The 21,346-nt window shown below is 45.7% G+C and overlaps 1 protein-coding gene across 1 annotated transcript in view; it reads right to left on the reverse strand.

Annotated features, from left to right (window-relative positions):
* LOC111949531 (MAP/microtubule affinity-regulating kinase 4) overlaps nt 1–21,346 on the reverse strand; it is a 60,342-nt gene that overhangs the window by 9,804 nt on the left and 29,192 nt on the right. Inside the window, 12 exon segments of the mRNA XM_070434088.1 lie at nt 3,658–3,764; nt 4,589–4,815; nt 6,977–7,049; nt 7,051–7,170; nt 7,901–8,010; nt 8,233–8,332; nt 8,452–8,571; nt 9,014–9,250; nt 9,461–9,517; nt 9,756–9,826; nt 12,411–12,476; nt 13,028–13,076. Of these exon segments, the coding sequence (XP_070290189.1) occupies nt 3,658–3,764; nt 4,589–4,815; nt 6,977–7,049; nt 7,051–7,170; nt 7,901–8,010; nt 8,233–8,332; nt 8,452–8,571; nt 9,014–9,250; nt 9,461–9,517; nt 9,756–9,826; nt 12,411–12,476; nt 13,028–13,076 (1,337 nt within the window).

Raw genomic sequence — 21,346 nt, forward strand, 5'->3', positions numbered from 1 at the left:
GAGAGAGAGAGAGAGTAGTAGGGAGATGTGAACTGGGTAAGTGGGGGGTTTGAAGCCTGTTGTTAATAGAGGAGGAAGTAAGCCTGAGGAAAGTCAATGCAGATTAAGGAGGGAGTGAGAGAGGGGGACGTCAGAAGCATTTCGGACCCTCCAGCAGTGTATGTCTGAGTACCGATGGCCAGACACACACACACCTTACTGACTCCACTATGTCTCTAGGGCTGAGACGAATGTCCTCCATATTGAGGAAGGGTTCCAATTATCACTGCTAGTCACTGTCACCTGTCTTGGGCTTTGTGTGCTCTCCTCTACAGTAGAATAACTGGCTTTTCCTTAACACACTATCTAACACAGTAGCCTACACCCTAGAGGTCTTCACAGATCCGAATATCCGAGACCCAATCCAGTACCAGAGCGGTTCTGGATCCAGAATTCTAAATAATGACACAGGTCTGATCTGATTGTCACAGGTATGTGTACTTTTAACTGACTTGTCCTGAAGGACCCGTACAGATCCAAACGCGACTGCTGCAGTAGAGAGAGAGAGAGAGAGAAGTTTAGAATTTATGCTGCTACTCTTTGCTTTTCAAGAGTGGCGGGTAGCTGGTTGTTGGTCAATCACAAGTCATCAAAGCGGCAATAGGCTATAGTCATAGAGACTCTGTGTGGGACCATGGTCAGGAGATATCTAATCAATGGAAGGTGGAATTAAAATGATGGAATTTAAAGTTAAAAGAGAAGGATAAGCTACAACGACCAAGAGCCAACAGATAGACTGCTACTTTATATTCTGAATGGTGTTGTTGTTGTTTGTAGCTGTAAGACGAGAAAGAGCACGCTGCATCAATTAGCCTAGCTAGCTGCTAGCTTAACTAGCTTCTCATGGTTTGATGCAGTCAAGACAGTTACTACGTAATCATATTGGATGATAAATCACCTAGCTATGGCAGCTATTAATCTACTATAGCACGAGTGGGCTTGGTAGGTTGCGGTCTCTCGTCTCTCCCTCCCTCCTCCCTGTTCCCGTGTCACTCGCTCCCACTCACAGTAGCTTACATACACAGCACGGCCCCTGAGCGTCACCTCTTTCTACCTCGCGCTTTATCAATTCCGGTTAATAAAGTAGCTTCAAAATGGAATTTTCTGCTGCTTCCCTCACTCGGATCGGACCAGGTCTGGATCCAACCAGGTCTATACAGACTAGTTGTCCTCTGGTCCGTTCGGAACGGGTCTCTATATTTGAAAAATGTATTTATGCATATCGGGTCCAGATGGGAAAGCCCCAAGTCTATTTCGGAACGGATCCAAGGCCTCTGCTGCATGCTAGTCTCATTTAGGACGCTATTTCATGGTMATATGCCTCAATCAACATTTATTTAGATTTTTGCTTCAGGCCTGCTATCTAAACTAAAGTTGATTGTCTCCATCAGTGCACACAGATGAGCAGTTTAAATCTGCTTCGCTAACAAAGATTTCCCCAGATTTCCACACGTAAAATAACACGGGGGCGTAACAGGAGCGAAAGCTCATAGTAATCCTTGTCCTTGCTAGACCGTACATGATCTTTATTTGATCTAATTGCTTAAACGGCAGTCGCTATCCCTGATGACTGTTCAATTTTACAATGGCGCGCGCAGCATCGTATAATTAGAACTAACATCTATTAGAATCCTCCAAATTGCACACTGCCTGTCCCTTTCAGCTGTTTAGACTAGGATTGCTTACACTTCTAATGTTTCTACTGAAATTCCTTCAAGCTATGAATTCTACCCTCACTATGGACTAGCCTAGAATTGTTGTCATCACTATACTGGGGGGCTAAAGCTCAGGGCTTCCTCACACTCCCTTCACTCTCCTCTTACCTGCGTGTGAGCTTGGAGGTGAGCTTGCTGAACAGGTTGGAGGTGGCGCGGGTACGTGCGTGGGGCAAGGGGCTGGCGTCGTGGGACAGGGTGGGGGAGGTGGGAGGGGCGTGGGAGGGAGGCCGCCGGTCCCTCAGCTGGCCACCGTGGAAGGTGCTGCGGATGCTTGAGCCCCGGGTGAGGCGGGAGCCCGCGGAGGAGGAGGTCCCCGAGGCCCCAGCGATGCTGTGGGTAGAGGGCGAGGCCGGGGGCAGCCGGTGGGAAATGGAGCTGAGAGAGGAGAGAGAGAGAGCAGAAAGGACAAAACAATCAGATCAGCATCACATTCATCCATCACTCAACCATTAACAGTGAGGTGATCAGTCCATAATGTATGATAACCCCGGGCATATCATCGTTCTAATGTATCGGTTGAGACAAAGGATCTGACCCAGAAAGGCTTTAGCGGGAGTTAGTTGAGCGTTAAGGCAGAGGGATGGTGAACCATTACAGGGTAGGAGCTTCCACTTGTGTTGGCTTTCAGCAGAGGTAAGGTGGTGAGGCCAAATCAGAACTGGGCCTTTGGTGGAAACAGAATGTGAGGGGGAGATGGGGATCAGGGAGGAGGAGGGAAGGACAGACTGGAAAGGGGGATGTGGGATGGGTGTGACTGGTATGCTGGTAAAGAGTGAGAAAAGAAAAGTGAGCATAGAAATAGAAAGAGAGAGAAAGAGAGAGAGAGGGTGAGAGAGAAAGAGAGAGAGGGTGAGAGAGGGCTTGAGGGAGAGTGACAGACTGAAAATGAAGATCTCAGCCATCTGCTTGGAGAAGTGTGGCTGGCGTGTGGACGTCCAGCAGTAGCCACCTCTCCTTCCCCATGCCCCCTTAACCCTGCATCCTTTCATCCACTTAGCAGAGCTCCTCCTCCCCTCGTCCCCTTGGCCCGCTCCCTACAGTTCTCCCTGACTGGCTGGGTTAGCTAGGCTGGCTTAGCCCCTGTTGGCCTGGGGCCGCTTCACTTAACGCTCTAAATAACCAGAGCTCTGATAGACAGACACACACCCACAGGGAGAGGGGCCAAGTAGGGCAGACACATTAGAGTCCTTTGGTTGATTTGCAGCCGTTTCAGAGCACAATCATTTACCCTCAACCTGAGCCCCAAAGCAAAAGAGACCAGGGGCAGGAACTAAACATGTGTAGAATGTAATGCAGACAATGTATTTCTGTGTAATGTATTTCTGTGTAATGTATTTCTGTCTATATCATGTAATTGTATGACTGCATGCATTTGTTTATATGAGCATTATTATTTGTATCTGTTTCCGAGTGTGTTGGTTTGTGTATTTTATCATTGTGTGTGTGCAGCGGTGTATTTGTTTGTGCAGCTGCACTGTGTGTGTGCGCTCTAGCACGTATGTGTCCCTTCAGCCCATCTATCGTGGCATTGCATTGACAGGGCCTAGAAGGCGCTTGCTGGTCAAGCTGGGACACTGCCATCTCCCCGCTTTCCCCCTCTATCTCCAACCCCCTCCCTCCCCCAGTCCACGTGGCCCTGAGCTGGGACTTTAGGTCACATGATAACCACCCCCTTCTGGCACACAGCAGTAAGCTCTTTATCTCCTAGTCAAGAGACGTAAGGAATGTTGTACACACACACAAACGCACCACTCCAGTACAGTCAAAACACACAGGTTATGTAGGCACATAATGCTGAGAAAGTCAATGTATCCCTGCTATTATACTCAAGGACTCAACAAATGTAGAAGCACATGTGCAACACTCAAACACAAACACGAAACCCAAACGCTCTGCTCACCTGTTCTCCTTGCCGTTCTGCAGCAGGGAGGGCCTGTCTGTGCTGTTCCGGTCCGTGGTGCACACGTATGTGTTCCGGCGGATCATGGCACTTGCTGGGACGTTGTTCTGAAAGTCAGGGAGAATGAGTTAGATAACACATTGACTGTGATCTGGTGAAATTCAGAAAGGCATCCATCCTACTGTATATCCCTCCTCTGCTCCATATAATGACATTGTCTAATGGTCACATAACGCTAGGGATGTTCATGTCTATTCAAAGCCCTGACTCTGATAACATCTACACCCCACATCACAGTGTCAGTGGGCGCATCCCAAATGGAACCCTATTCCCTTTATAGTGCACTACTTATGAGCCCTGGTCAAAAGGTGTGCACTTTAAAGAACCACAGTATCCGTGTTGAACTTTTGTTGTCACTCTCAGTCCACCCTGTCAGAGCGCCCTTCAAAGGGTTCATCTCAGGTTCATCTCCATATTCTCCGTTCACACTGTTGTTGTTCATCAAATCAAATCGGATTGGTCACATACGCATATTTAGCAGATATTGACTCCCTATATGCTGGCGTTGAATCTCTATTCTCTGTCCACATCTTAGTTGAGCATGAATCTGTAGATTCTCTATTCAAAGTGTTATTGGTTCATTCCCCAGCACACTGGTCTTAGTTTCATTAACCTCTTGTAACATTGTCTCTTGATGGTGTTAACCCTTCTTTTCCCTGTGTGTRTGCGTGTGTGTTTATAATGTACAATTATTTGTAAGGTCGTGTTGTAAGCCGACTGCATTGCACACATTGCATTGCATCAACCAATGGTTGTGTGGCACRCCTTTGAAGGCGCAGTCTGGCATCAGATAACTCTATTATATGTGGTTTGCAGACATGTAGTCAGCCTGGAACACGGCCTATCTGTATGTGTGTGCGTGCGTGTTCACCGTGGCCGTGATAATCTCCTTGCGGCGGTCGGGGATCTCTGACTTGTTGGGGTTGTTGGCGCTGCTGACCATGGGGCTGGAGGGGGGCTGGATGGAGCGGCTGCCCACCACGCTGCTGCTGACCTTCCGGGACGCCATGCGCCCCCCCTCCTCCTTCAGATCCCTGTCTGCCCCCGCCACGCTGCTGGGGCTACGCTTGGGGTGGGACGGGGGTGCTGCTGGACCGCCTGCACAACAGACAAACAGGGCAGATGATACGACATGAGAATCAAAGTCCAGCCCTGTGTGGTTCAGTTGGTAGAGTAGAGCAAGGCGCTTGTAAAACCAAGATCGTGGGTGTGAATTCTGCTGGCGCCACCCATATGTAAATGTCTGCATGGACTACTGTAAGTAGTTTGGGATAAACAGCATGCTATTATATTATAGACTGACAGATAAGTGGGCAATGTACAAATTATGAATATCTCACCCACTTGTAAAGTGGTGGCTGGTGACCTCATACTCTCATACACACAAAGCAAACATTCTCAAACTTGGCAGAACGGAGGGGAATCCTACTTCACAACCATTTAAAAACACAAGTGAAAAGGTAGTGACGGACAGCTAGTTGGAAAACAAACACCCACTAATGGGTTAGGTCAGACACTAATGGRTGTACAGTGCATTCGGACAGTATTCAGACCCTTTCCCCTTTTCCACATTTTGTTACGTTASAGCCTTATTCTAAAATKGATTAAATAAATRTTTTTCGTCATCAATCTACAAACWATACCCCATAATGACCCTTTGCTACGAGACTCGAAATTGAGCTCAGGTGCATCCTGTTTCCATTGATCGTCCTTGAGATGTTTCTACAACTTGATTGRAGTCCACCTGCGGTAAATTCAATTGATTGGACATGATTTGGAAAAGCACACACCTGTCTATATATAAGGTCCCACAGTTGACAGTGCATGTCAGAGAAAAGTCAAGCCATGAGGTCGAAGGAACTGTCCGTAGAGCTCCGAGACAGGATTGTGTCGAGGCACAGATCTCGGGAAGGGTACCAAAACATTTCTGCAGCATTAAATGTCCCCCAAAAAACAGTGGACTTCATCATTCTTAAATGGAAGAAGTTTGGAACCACCAAGACTCTTCTTAGACCTGGCCACCCAGCCAAACTAAGCAATCGGGGGAGAAGGGCCTTGATCAGGGAGGCGACCAAGAACCCGATGGTCACTCTGACAGAGCGCCAGAGTTCCTCTGTGGAGATACAAGAACCTTCCAGAAGTACACAGCCATCTCTGCAGCACTCCACCAATCAGGCCTTTATGTTGGTGGCCAGACGGAAGCCACTTCTCAGTAAAAAGCACGACAGCCCGCTTGGAGTTTGCCAAAAGGCACCTAAAGACTCTCAGACCATGAGAAACAAGATTCTCTGGTCTGATGAAATCAAGATTGAACTCTTTGGCCTGAATGCCAAGTGTCACGCCTGGAGGAAACCTGGAACCATCCCTACGGTGAAGCATGGTGGTGGCAGCATCATGCTGTGGGGATGTTTTTCAGCGGCAGGTACTGGGAGACTAGTCAGGATCGAGGGAAAGATGAACGGAGCAAAGTACAGAGAGATCCTTGATGAAAACCTGCTCCAAAGCGCTCAAGAACTCAGACTGGGGCGAAGGTTCACCTTCTAACAGGACAACGACTCTAAGCACACAGCCAAGACAACGCAGGAGTGGCTTCAGGACAAGTCTCTTAATGTCCTTGAGTGGCCCAGCCAGAGCCCAGACTTGAACCCAATCMAACATCTCTGGAGAGACCTGAAAATAGCTGCGCAGTGATGCTCCCCATCCAACCTGACAGAGCTTGAGAGGATCTGCAGAGAAGAATGGGAGAAACTCCCCAAATATAGGTGTCCCAAGCTTGTAGCGTCATACCCAAGAAGACTTGAGGCTGTACTCGCTGCTAAAGGTGCTTCAACAAGGTACTGAATACTTATGTAAATGTAATATTTCAGYTCTTGATTTTTAATACATTGGTAAAAATTTCCCCCAAAATGATTTTGCTTTGTCCTTATGAGGTATTGTGTTTAGATTGATGATGGGGAAAAAAACAATTTWACCCATTTTAGAATAAGGCTGTAACGCAACAAAATGTGGAAAAAGTCAAGGGATCTGAATACTTCCCGATTGCACTGCAATGTCATGGAAGCTCCTATGACAMATAATACTCCCAGATGGACAGACAGTAATGTATATCAACAATAACTACTACCTATTCCCTTTATAGTGCACTACATTTGACTAGCGCATTACTTTTGAACAGAGCTCTGGGCTCTGGTCAAATATAGTGCATCAAATAGGGAATAGAGTGCATTTTGGGACGTAGAATAAGAGACAGCCCACTTACAGAAGTCGCTGTGCCTCCTGCGGGGGTGGTAGGTGGAGGCGCTGCGCTGGGTGGTCTTGCTGTGGGAGGAGGAGGGAGGCCGAGGCGGAGGTGGTGGAGGAGGTGGAGTGTTTACTGGTGCCGTTGATGACGGTGCTGGGCCGTACCCGCGCCAGGCTCAGACTGCTGGTTGACCGAGACTCGCTGCCCTCCACCTCCACACACCACACACACACACACACACACACACAACACACACCACACACACACACACACACACACACACACACACACACACACACACACACACACCACACACAACCACACACACACACACACACACCACACACACACACACAACACACACACACACACACAGAGAGAAAGAGAGAAACACACGTTAGGATCAGGACTCAGGTGACTGTGACAGTGTGGACATCCACAGGCATGCATACACACGTATTGTGGCAGACAGGCACGCCAGGTGTTCCCCGAATATTTTTGTTAGCAGCGGTGGCTAAGAAAGCGGAGGGGGATAATTTTGTAGATTTTTCTGGTGACTTTTTAAAAGGACATTCTACTCCAAAATGCATGAAAATGTAATTATGTTGGAACCATCTTAAATATAACTGATGTGCGCCACTGCACTAAAGGGAGATGAGGAGCAAGTGGTGGCTGTGCACTCATGACTCTCTCATTCACACTAGCGCTAGCTCTGTTTGCTACAAATATACTTGTAACTTGTCAATTTCCCAAATCTCTATCACTATCCCTTTAAAAGCGTGTCGCGGCAGAAATATATATATTTTTTGTAAACTCTAACTGCGAACGCTGGGAACGCAGACAGGCAACGCAGAAAGCCTTAACGAGGAAGAATTCTCTCTCTCTCCCCCACCTCTATCCYAACCCTCTCTCTCCCACACATGTTGTCTCGTTGTGCCTCACCTCATTCATGCGTCCCAGTAACAGGTAGGTGGCGGTGACCTCGTTGTACTTCCGAGTGGTCAGAGCGTCTTTGATGYCGTCACGGGTGTAACCCATCCCCACCATCACCTCTGAAGGCGAGTGGAGAGATGAGGGACGTTAGACAGAGATACAGGCTCAAAGAAAGAAGAGGATGGGTACGTCCMAAATAGCACCCTATTCCCTACAATAGTGCACTACTACTACTACTACCACCAGGGGCCAGTGAACTAAATATTGAAAACGGTGCCAATTGGGATGCATACAATATGTAGGTAGGGAGTAGAGGAGAGTTAGAGAGGGGAGTACTTCACCGATGCGGCTGGCATCATTATGATCCTCCAGGGGCTCTGTATGAGGCTTCAGTTCTTCTCCGTCGTAGCCAGAGTTAATCCACTTGTCGTTCATGATTTGCTAATGAGGAGGGATAAAACAATGTGTTAAAGATGCCACAAACAGGTTGTGTGTGGGTTTGTGAGAGTGTGCATGCGTGTACTGTATGTCTGAGTGGCGCCTGCAGTTGCCCTCCTCACCTCCAGGGTGCAGCGTTTGGTGGGGTTGAGCACCAGGAACCTGCGCAGGATGCCCTCGCAGTCGGTGGACATGTAGAAAGGCACGCGGTACTTCCCCCGCAGTACACGCTCCCGCAGCTCCTAGGGAACAACACATATAGATAACGTTACACAAAACGTGCACATAACGTTATWTAACGTTACACAAAACACAAGACATATTAATGGCAAATGGACTAAAAGACAACGTGTTCCTTCTCTTGATCAACTGAACATGAAAATAAAATGTGAACATGAACTAATCAGCACAAACCCCTTCAGGACCACAGGCAGCATTAGTAAGCAAAAACATCACATAATGCATCAACTAAATAACATCCAAACCAGACACACGCCGTCTTGACATTGACACCTCAGTGACACAGTCKGCGTCCCAAAAGGCACCCTATTCACTATATAGTGCACAACTTTTGACCACACCATATGGRCCCAGGTCAAAAGTAGTGCCCTATGTAGGGAATAGAGAGCCATTTGAAACTCAGACAAAGTAAAGGCCATTTGGCTGTGCTGCGGGGGGCCTTGCCTTRAGGTTCTGCCCGTCGAAGGGCAGTGATCCGCTGACCAGAGTGTAGAGGATGACCCCCAGGCTCCAGATGTCCACCTCAGGCCCGTCGTACTTCTTCCCCTGGAACAGCTCYGGAGCAGCATAGGGAGGGGAGCCACAGAACGTGTCCAGCTTGTTGCCCATGGTGAACTCGTTACTGAAGCCAAAATCTGCAATCTTGATGTTGGAGTCGGCATCCAGCAAGAGGTTCTCAGCCTGAGGAGACAAGTGAAGATAGCCGAGTGCAGCTTTAAGGACTGAGAGTCTGTTCAATTCAGGCTGAGTTTGTATGCTCATTTCAGGAAAGCGATTATCAGTGTTTCACATATGTTAATGAATTGATATTGATGTATAATATCAATGAGTTGTTGTCATTTTGGACAATGAAAAGGGGCCCATGTCATCAGGTCTGAACCGGTCACGTACTTTAAGGTCCCTGTGAACAATGTTCTTCAGGTGACAGTAGTGTACAGCAGACACAATCTAGATAGATATAGATATATATAGAGATAGAGGGAGAGGGGGGGAGAGAGCGAGAGAGACAGAGAGAGAGAGAGAGAGCGGGAGAGAGAAAGAATGGGAGTGAGACAAGTCACAGTAAAAAAGCCAAACACAGACACTGACACATACAAGCTTACAATAATGCTTGCAATGAAATACAGGCCACACAGCACCATTCACCGGCTTTTGTTGCGATTATACATTTTTGGTCGCGTCTCACCTGACGGAATTTGGCCCGCGCCTCTTTCTCTTTCATTCTCCCATGGGACACGAGGTAGTCAAACACTTCACCTGAGGGAGAGAGACAAATCACATCAACAAACAGAGAAGCAGGCTTACAACACTCTGTCTGGTTGAATAGTCTGTCATTGAGGCACTTATACCGTATATTTGTGACTTATATCCGCGGGGCGGGAGGGTTAATGGTCATGAAATGAAGGGAGGTTGGGTGGTGGCCGTGTTGAATAAAGAGAAAATGATCCATTCATAAATGTATCATACTTGTGCAATTCATATCTGGAGGCTACAATAAGGTTTTTCTTTCATTACTTTTATCTGCCGTTAGTGTGCAGATTAAGCTTTAGGGCCTAACTGTACGCTCGCAGAATATTGCCAAATTGCCAAATGCTTTTGGGAACTTCCCAAATGCTTTTGGGAACTTAGGCAGAAAAAGTTAACTTCGATCCACAGAGGCAAAAAGGACAATGCTGGAGTTTAATTCGATAAGAGAAAAGCTGTGCAATGGAAAGTAGAAAATAAATCGAAGGGAGGGACAGAACAGTAGTCTAATGTTGGGGAAAGATTTGGTGAAGTGGTAAGATGATAGCAGTGCCGGCTATGTTATGTGTGATGATTATGAGGCGCTATACAAATTCAACAGTCACAAGACGGGGACTTCCAAATGGCCCGTCAAGGGAACTACTGTTCAGGTGGGTTAAATGGAATAGTAGCCTGAAATCTTTACACTGAATGTAGGTCTATAACCTCTCAAATATAACATGAACTCTTGCAGAATTAAGCATTACTTACAGTGAAATGATATACCAAATGTACATTTTGACTCTAGAATATGATTTATTTATTTCAGTATCTTGAAAGAATGAATTCGCAGTTAGGGACCGTCTGTAAAGGTGCACTCTTTACTGCAATCTTATCAGAAACATGTAGGGGAGTTTCACAGCTTTACATTTTCTTAAAACCGGTTAAACTGATGTCATTTGGAAATCCCTTTTTAAAATATTTATTTATTGCATTTTCTCCCGTCGAGTGAAGCAGAGAAGCAGAGATGAAAGAGAAAACTTTACCAATGTCAACTAGATTGAAGCATCTATTCTATCAATTTATGACGTTATTCTGGTGAGCAGGGTTTATTTAGTCTTCCAGGGCAACAAGTAATGACAGAAGAGAATCTGCATTTATCTAATTATAGAAGTTGATAGACATTGACTAACAAATAGCCTGCAAAAATGTTGGAAATTATAAGCAGTAACATATGCCTATAAAAAATGTTTGTAGTCGTGTTTCTAATAACCCATCTGCAACCGCCCGACTAAATGACATGTAGTCAGGCGGTTGCGGATGGGTTATTAGAAATTGCGGGCCGGTGCAGGTGAACAAACAGCTGATCCGCACACCCCTACTGTATATATAGTGTGTTTAGAAGAGTTATACAAAAATTATATTGTAATTCTATGAGGCACGCAGTAAGTGAGTGAGTGAGTGAGTGTGTGTGCGATGACGGCATTATGCCACAATATACCAGAGAAATTGCAATGTAAGAATTAAGGAGAACATAAAACAAATATTAAAAAATATGCTTAATTGTAACATAAACCGGATAGGTGCAGTGAAATGTGTTGTTTTACAGGGTCAGCCATAGTAGTACGGCGCCCCCTAAAACATAGGAGAGCATACACAACTGTAGTATCTTAAGTGAGATGGATTATTAAATTGAGCCTGATCTGGGATCAGTATCTTCATCATGGAGCCTATAGGGCCTCATTCATCTCAGTGATCCCTGGCCCTATGGTTGACTTTGGGTCATTTACTGAGTGATTATTGACCGGCTAACGAAAAGATGAGAGGAGTGAGAGGAAGATGATGACAGAGAGATGGAGGGGGGAGAGAGAGGCAGAGATAGAGAGAAATAAGGAGAAAGCGAGGGGCAACGAGAGAGAGAAAGAGCAAGTGAAAAAGCGAGAGAGAGGCAGAGAGAAAAATGGAGAGGGAAAGGGAGAGAAAGGGAAAGAAAGAAAGAGGTAAAGGGTGATAGAACGAGAGAGAGAGCGAGAGAAGTTATGAAGTACAGGGAGCCACTGTCACATCTGGATACCTTATTGATGTGACGGATGCATGGGCATGTATGTCTACATGTCTGTGACCCATGCATGAATTTGGGAATATGTGGTGGTGGTGTGTGAGAGAGTTGAAAGAGAGTGACCTAATAATTGAGTGCATGAGTGTGTGTGTTGTGTTTATAAACAGTAAGTGCTTCATGCTAGAGGGCACATCCACTGGGAGAAAAGCAGTGAGGTTGAGATCAGGAGGGGGCACATGCTTGGCTATTAGCTCCTTATTTGGCAAGAAACAGAATGGGAGGAAAAATTGACAATCGAGCGGAGTTGGGGATTAGAGAAGGGAGGTGGGGGGGGGGGGGGGGGGCACAAGCAAAGAGAAGAAGGGGGGGAAAGTGAACAAGAAGGAAGGGGAGAGACAAAGACAGGGCAGAGGGGGGGAGGAGGGCGGTCAAAAGACAATCGATGGGTCAGAGGTACCGGGGAGAGGGAAAGCGTGAGGGCGGGGTGGAGAGAAAACGGATGAGAAAGAGAAATAGAGGAGAGTGGGGATACTGATTGAGGGGAGGTACTCTGCTCACCCCCACTGGCGTACTCCATTATCAGATAGAGCGTATTCTCTGTCTCGATCACCTCAAACAGYTGCACTGTAACACACACACAGACAACTCAGTATAGTGGCACAGACAAACACACACAGTTCATAATGCACAAAGTGATTGACTGTGTGTTCCTTAGAGAAGGGAGATGTGCTGTAAATGCCAACAGTATGGTACAGCAGTTTATGGTTCAGCTGCATGCAGTACTAAATGTGACTGTGTGCTTTATAATAAATGGAGGAAGTCTACTTGTCCTGGCTTTACATGAGCGACTGCACCCTATTGCCTTTATAGCGCACTATGTTTGACCAGGGCGCATAGGGAATATGGTGCTATTTGGGAAACACCCTCTGGCCATTACAGGGGCAGCGCGAGGGGGTCTGGGTGACTGTACCCCCCTGGAAAGGAGGATCATTTTGAGCTCAGTGGGGGACTATTGTCCACATCACACATCCTGACTCCTGCTCAGCATCTGTTTTGACAGTAAAGGGGAACATTGTGTGAGGATGGSTGTTAGGCTGATGATGTTCTGGGGTGGGGTATGCCCTGCGGCGCTACACCCTGGAAGCTGGAGAGATTAGTGTAGCCGAGGCACTTACCGATATTTGGGTGGTTGAGGCCTTTCATGATCCGTACCTCTCTGAAAAGCTGGAGGAAAGAGAGAGAGCAGAAGCGAGTTAAAAGAATGGTATTTCATTATTCAAGTACTTTTTCCCCCAGAATTGGAACTCTTCACAGTCACACTGATATATATAATATATATATATATATATATATATATATATTATAGTGCATATGAAGATAGGCAAGAAAGTGGGCGATGATCACAATCCCTGATTCATAATATAAGAACTGAACATCAGACAGGCGGATAGGAGGAGGTTAGCCCRCCTCCACCACTGTCACTCATTTATTCATTCATAATGAAGCTCAGCTGCTTCTCGGGAAAATGGACGCACCTCCCCCTCCAACACTTGCTAGCTTTCTGCTAATTAGAGAGAGGACCACTCCAGGGACAGCCTGACTAGACAGAGTACCTCTCTCCCTCGACAGAGCCTCCCTCCCCACAGGAGGTGCTGCTGCTTCCTCTTCTAATTCTAGAAATGGTGGGGACACCACATCACATAGATGCTGCAACGGTGGTGCGGCACGGGCACCGTCTGCCGCCGCTGTGTGTGAGTCAATGCCCTGYGGTTATGAGGTGACACACAATCGTATATCCACACAGTCTCACACCCACAATATTCCCACACACACACGGTCCTCCCTCGAACACGTTCACAAGCCTCCTTTCCTGGTTGTGACATCTGCTGTAAGTGGGGAAACTGGAAGCGCTGACGGCATCTTGGGGATAATTATAGTGTGTGTGTGCACCAGCACAGAGAGTCCTCTCTTTCAACTGTATATGTTGAGACTGGGTGACGAGGCATCGGCTTGCTCTGACCACGTAAAGGGGAATCAGTGAGAGACTGTGTCACAAGGGCTGAGTTTGTGGGAGGGGGAAAAGAAAGACTTCAATAAAGACAGAAATAGAGACAGACACAAAGTTAGATTTCCTATTGTATTAGTGTGAGTGGAAACAAGAGGAGGAAAGAGAGTAAGGGAGAAAGACAGGAAGGATAGGGAAAGAAACACACACAATRGATGGAATGTGCTGATGGTTGTGTGAGAAGGCGGCCAGCTTCCTTAGAAGTTCGAGCCCATTCCTCCAAAACACAGAGCGTCACCCAGGGAGCTGCGTTTCACCATGCCTCTTTCTCAGCCCCCCTATGCTCGATCCTGTGATTACGGGCCTTCGACGGCAGCTTTCAAACAAGATATCTGTACACGGAAGTGGCAAGAGTAAAGTTGTTAGGATGATATATATATTTTGGATTGCCTTGAGGACAGAGGGAAACAGAGAGAAGGAAACTGTGAACGATTCAAATGTGTATGCCTCAGTGACTGTGCAAGCAAATGACTAATGTCTCAAATAAACATGCACAAACAGAACGGAGCTGGGCTGATTGGTGTACAGTGTCCTAATTCAATGATTTAAATTACGCTCGTATAAATAATACGAGGAAAAATATCTAGGGATATGGCCAGGGGGAGGAGAAGTAAAAAAAAATATGAACATAGATTACTTGTGGTGTTACTTACGGGGGAAAGTTCCATCATAGCATAATGTAAGCATAACTGTCTACTTCCTGGTAGTGATGTAATAATACATGGAGGATGCCATAACAATGTGTGTTGCTTGAGGCGACTGGATGAGCCAACCTTCAGCATGGACATTACCAAACAGATTCCTGCTATTCTATGGCCCCCATTGTCCCGAGGACAAACTCAATATAGCTCCTATCGTCGGAACAATAGCAACGCTCTCCCTTTCGTGCTGTTGCACTGCAAAGTGACCTGCCTAAACCAGTATGGAGACATGTTTACACAAAAACACAGTATGTGATGCAACACAAGATGTTGATCGGTTTGTCGCTGCGCTACATGATTTAAGAAAAGCAGGCGGTGTCCACAGACCCACTTTTGTTTACCAAGTTCAACTTCAAGTAGAGGGCTAGTTTAGTGTTGTTGTACTAATGTCTTGTGCATTTGTATCCAGGACTCTGCACTGAATGTAAATATTTATCAAAACCCAACAAATATACAGTGGACTATAGGCTAGTGATACATGACTGTAAGATATAAGCTAGTATACATGAATGTAGGATATAAGCTAGTGATACATTGACTGCTAGGATAGCTAGGGTACAGCGTAGTAGGATACATGAGTGCAGTGTCTGTGTAAGATATAGGCTAGTGATACATTGACTGTAGGATATAGCCTAGTGATACATGACTGTAGGATATAGGCTAGTGATACATGACTGTAGGATATAGGCTAGTAAATGACTGTAAGGATATAGGCTAGTGATACATACTGTAAGATATAGGCTAGTGATACATGACTGTAGGATATAGGCTAGTGATACATGACTGTAGATATAGGCTAGTGATACATGACTGTAGGATATAGGCTAGTGATACATGACTGTAGGATATAGGCTAGTGATACATGACTGTAGGATATAGGTAGTGATACATGACTGTAGGAATGGTAGTGATACATGACTGTAGGATTAGGCTAGTGATACATGACTTGTAGATTATGGCTAGTGGTACATGACTGTAGATATAGGCTAGTGTACATGACTGTAGGATATAGGCTAGTGATAACGTGACTGTAGATATAGGCTAGTGAGATGAAACCGTGCAGGGAAAAAATAACTTCTGAGAACATGTTCTTGAAAAACAAAATTCAGGCGGGAAACCTGACTCACTTGACTCCAGTTATTAGACGGCTTATTTTTTAATCGCCAAGTTATTAGACGGTTATTCAGTGGGCCAAAGTTATTAGACCGGTTATTTTCAGTGCCGAAGTTATTAGACGGTTATTTTAAGTGCCAAGTTATTAGACGGTTATTTTCAGTGCCAAAGTTATTAGACGGTTATTTTCAATGCCAAAGTTTATTAGAGCGGATATTTTCAAGTGCCAAAGTTATTAGATGGTTATGTTTTTCAATGCCAAAGTCTATAGACGGTTATTTTTTAATGCAAGTTATTTAGACGGTTTATTTCAGGTGCCAAAAGTTATTAAGAAGGTTATTTTCAGTGCCAAAGTTATTAGACGTGTTATTTTTCAGTGCGGCAAGTTATAGAAACGGTTATTTTCAGTGCCAAAGTTATTAGACGGTTATTTTCAACTGCCAAAGTTTATTAAGTAGCGATATTTTCAGTGCAAAGTTTTTAGACGGTTATTTTTTAAAAAGTGCCAAAGTTATTAGGAGCGGTATTTTCCAGTGTCCAAAGTTATTAGACGGTTTTATTTTTCAATGCTCAAAAGTTATTAGACGGATATTTTCAGTGCCAAAGTTATTAGACGGTTATTTTCAATGCCAAAGTTATTAGATGGCTGTGCAGGGCAGCTGGACACCACCATGAATCTGCTGGTGGGGGCCCGTCTGAGAGGATCAGCCTCTGTGAAGCAGACATGTTACATAATAGTGCTGCTAATGTGGACCAGAGCTACTGTGAGTGCCACAAAGTAWACATTCAGTGTCCACAAACACACCCCACCGAGGGGATGTCATATTATCATTTAAATGACATGATGAATCGCCATGCGTGAACATACCATCCAAATCAAACACAGTCCCACATCCCTTGAGACTGTCTGTAATTGAATTGAGGAGAACAGAGCGCATCAGCTGTTCACCTGAGCTCTAAAGATAATAATCAGATAAGCCCGTCTCTCCTCTCCTCCCCCGCCTCCTCCTTGCTCTTTCTCTCTTCAGTCATATCCCCCTCCCTTCTATCTAGCACTTTCTCCCTCTCTCGCACGCCCATAAATGACTTCCTGGTCCATTCCCTTGGCAGTGGCCCTACGTCACTGTTGCCATGCCAACCCCGGTACCAAAGCCAGACTCTCTAGTCCTTGTCCCATCCCCAGGCCAGTCTCTTCCCAGGGGAGTTACTCCACCCCACCCCACCTCTGCCCTGCCTTGCCTGCCACCCTCAGCACATGACAGGCCAGGGGGTGGGACAGCCCATCGACAGTATGCATCTGTCTAATGCAGGCCTCCCTCCCTCCTCCCTCCCACCCTGTCCGTCACACCGGAAGCCGCTCTCGCTCTGAAGCAGAAAACAGAGAGAGAACAACAAGGCAGAATTAATCAACTATGAGCTCCCTCTGAGCTCCCTCTGGGTTTTCGCCTGTTTTGCATGTGGATTTGCACAAAGCAGTTTACTAAGTTGTCTCTCTCTCGCTCTCGTTCTCTCTSTGTGTCATTGTGGGTCGAAGTTACTGGGGGGGGGGGTCAGTCAGTGGTGGACACAGGCAGTTGTTGAACACAAGGCTGTGTTTTTGTCTGGGCCGCATCCCTGCGGGCCTCATTCGGACCATTTAATCCAGGCCTTGTGTCCGAGCTCTCGCCTGAACAATCACACGCACAGTCGCATACACACACACAGGCAAAGTATGCCTGCACAGGACACACACATATACACTCGCTATACCCACACACAGACATTTTTGTAAATTGCTTCAACAAATATTTTACACAATCACATTGCGCACGTACAGTCGCACACAAGCACACACCTCCTCCCCCTGACCACACTGTCATGAGACCAGAGAGAGAGCCAGAGAGAATGCGAGCGAGAGAGGTAAACGGAACACACAGTCTCCCCTCTGAAATGACTAAGCAGAGCCACTGAATGACCTCCTCTTTCTCTGAAAGAGACGTCTATCCACGCCAACGGCCAACCCAGCCGTCGCCCATGAATGACTGTTCCCTCCCTCCCTGCATAAACAATAACATCTGATGCAAGTGCCACAGCCTACTGTCTCTAACCCCCACCCCACCAATAGAATACCCCTCCCTCCCTGCTCTAAACCTCTCCCCACACACCCCAGCCCCCCTTAATGTCCCTGTGGGACCCCGGCTGCTCCTCTGGGAAAGGGGGTGTGATTAAGCAGAGGAGAGGCCTTTCATGTTGGACAGTGTGGTTAGGGGCGTTCCAAGGCCCCGGCTGTTGTCAACATGGCCCCTCAACAGAGACCTCGTTACAAGCCCATCTAAAACCACACAGTCACTTTGTAAGGAAGGGCCTGAGAATACACTGGGCCTGGTTGGGACTGTCTGGTTTCCAAGGTGTCTTGTGAACCAATAATGCATCAACAACATCTGTCTGGCCAGCAACCCCAGGGGCCAGGGCTCAGGTGAGGGGTGCCCAGGGGCCAGGACAATTTCTAAAATGTATTTAACCTTTATTTAACTAGGCAAGTCAGTTAAAAATAAATTCTTATTTACAATGACGGCCTACCCCGGGCTAACCCAGATGACGCTGGGCCAATTGTGCGCCACCCTATGGGACTCCCAATCACGGCTGGTTGTGATTCAGCCTGGAATCAAACCAGGGTCTGTAGTGATGCCTCTAGCACTGAGATGCAGTGCCTTAGACCGCTGCGCCRCTCGGGAGCCTACAATCCATCCGGATTGAGTTTGCCCTGGGTAGCACCTACATGCATGGAGGGTAGATTGGGTTCAAAGTTCAAACACACATTGGTGACTGTATGTGGCCAAATTGGTATGGCATAATTCCAGCCAAGCCTCAGCTAAAATATACATTCAGTTTAAGATAGCACACACTTAGATTCACTTTTCATTTAAGTGTTTGAATGATCCATGGACGGTAATAATAAGCAATAGCTTCTTTCAGGACTGCACCTCATGTTTATTTGACCATAGTTTAGGACTGGATGTCCTATAATGTAACTGTAACACTGAGAAGCTGACAGATWAAAATCTACACAGAGCATGAGGTAGTACAACCTTGTTTGGCAAGAAGCAATAAAACTCATTCAAGTCACATGCCTATCCAGAACTACAGCAACTGATTTCAATTGTTTCCTGTAAAGGGTAGCAACAACAATCAATAGATCCCAAACAGAAAAGACACCACAGTCCATGTCTGCATCCCAAAATGGCACCCTATTCCCGTAGGGCTCTGGTCAAAAGTAGTGTACTACAGTGCCTTCAGAAAGTATTCATACCCCTTGAYTTATWCCACATTTTGTTGTTACAGACTGAATTCTAAACTGATTAAATTAMCTTTTTTCCCCTCACCCATCTACACCCAATACCCCATAATGAAAAAGTTAAAACATGTTTTCAGAAATGTTTGCTAATTTATTGAAAATGAAACACAGAACTATCTCATGTAAATAAGTATTCACACCCCTGAATCAAAACATGTTAGAATCACCTTAGTCATCAATTACAGCTGTGAGTCTTTCTGGTAAGTCTCTAAGAGCTCTGCACACCTGGATTTTGCAATATTTGCACATTTTTTTATTCTTCAAGCTGTCAAGTTGGTTGTTGCTAGATGGCTATTTTCAAGTCTTGCAATAGATTTTCAAGACAATTTAAGTCAAAACTGYAACTAGGCCACTCAGGAACATTCAATGTCGTCTTGGTAAGCAACTCCAGTGTATATTTGGCCTTGTGTTTTAGGTTATTGTCCTGCTGAAAGGTGAAGTTGTCTCCCAGTGTCTGTTGGAAAGCAGACTGAACCAGGTTTTCTCTAGTGTTTTGCCTGTGCTTAGCTCTATTCAGTTTATTTTTATCCACAAAAAAAACTCCCTAGTCCTTGCCGATGACAATCATACCCATAACATGATGCAGCCACCACCATGCTTGAAAATATGAAGAGTGGTACTCAGTGATGTGTTGAATTGGATTTGCCCCAAACATAACACTTTGTGTTCAGGACAAAGTTAATTTCTATGCCACATTTGTTTTCTTCAGTTTTACTATAGTGACTTGTTGCAAACAGGATACATGTTTTGGAATATTTGTATTCTGTAAATGCTTCCATCTTTTCACTCTGTCTTTTAGGTTAGTATTGTGTAGTAACTACAATGTTGTTGATCCATCCTCAGTTTTCTCCTATCACAGCCATTAAACTAAGTAACTGTTTTAAAGTCAACATTGGCCTCATGGTAAAATCCCTGAGTGGTTTCCTTCCTCTCCGACAACTGAGTTAGGAAGGACGCCTGTGTCTGACTAGGTGTATTGATACACCATCCAAAGTGTAATTAATAACTTCACCATGCTCAAAGGGATATTAAATGCCAGATTTTCTTTTTTTCATCTACCAATATGTGCCCTTCTTTGTGAGGTATTGGAATACCTCCCTGGTCTTCGTGGTTGAATCTGTGTCTGAAATTCACTGCTCGACTAAAAGATCTTACAGATAATTGTCTGGGGTACAGAGATGAGGTAGTCATTCAAAAATTATGTTAAACACTATTATTGAGTGTTTTTGAGTCAATGTGACTAGTTAAGCAAACGTTTACTCCTGAACTTATTTAGGCTTGCAATAACAAAGGGGTTGAATACTTATTGACTCAAGACATTTGTTTTTCATTTTTTTAAATTAATTTGTAACAATTTTGAAAAACATAATTCCACTCTGACATTATGGGGTATTGTGTTTAGACCAGTGMTAAAAAACCTCAATTGAATCCATTTTAAATTCAGGCTGTAACACAACAAAGTGTGGAAAAAGTCAAGGAGTATGAATACTTTCTGAAGGGAATAGGGTGCCATTTAGGACGCAATCCATGGGCAGAAATTCATAAACTGGATTACTGCATATATTCTGACCCCTGGATGAACAGAATGAAAACCTCTCTTCCCATCATCCTTCAACAGTGTGGGAAAATATCCCGCCCCCATCTGTATTAATTCCTTTAATATCTTAATGATACCCACTACACTCTGATACACAAACATACTGTCAGGCAGCATCCTTATCTCGAGTGCCGCAGCGGGCTAAGGCACTGCATCTCAGTGCTAGAGGCGTCACTGCAGTCCCTGGTTCGATTCTAGGCTGCATCACATCCGGCCGTGATTGGGAGTCCCATAATGCGGCGCACAATTGGCCCAGCGGGGGGTAGGCCGTCATTGTAAATAAGAATTTAATCTTAACTGACTTGCCTAGTTAAATAAAGTTGAAATAAATACGAATAAAATATCCCGTTCTCTACAACACACACACACCAACGCGGGCACACACACATACACTCCGTCTGTGCTCTTTGGTTCTGCCTCATCTCATTGTCGCTTGCTTTCTCAGGATCCCAGCTCCAGTACCCTGGCCCCCTGGAGGCCCCCACCCCCTCTAGGTTCGGCTGTCCCCATTGTCCGTCTGTCTGGAATGCTGCTCCTGACTGAAGGGGGCTGATAGAGGGATAACAACCCCTCCCGTCTCGTCCCTGCCTGCATCCCTCTCCCAGCGCCGGATGGCTGCCTCCCGAATCCCTTTTGGTTCTTAAAGTAGCACCAGACTCTTTTGAAGGGGCCCTACACGGTCAA

Source organism: Salvelinus sp. IW2-2015, linkage group LG22, assembly GCF_002910315.2.
Source record: "Salvelinus sp. IW2-2015 linkage group LG22, ASM291031v2, whole genome shotgun sequence".
Lineage (NCBI taxonomy): Eukaryota > Metazoa > Chordata > Actinopteri > Salmoniformes > Salmonidae > Salvelinus > Salvelinus sp. IW2-2015.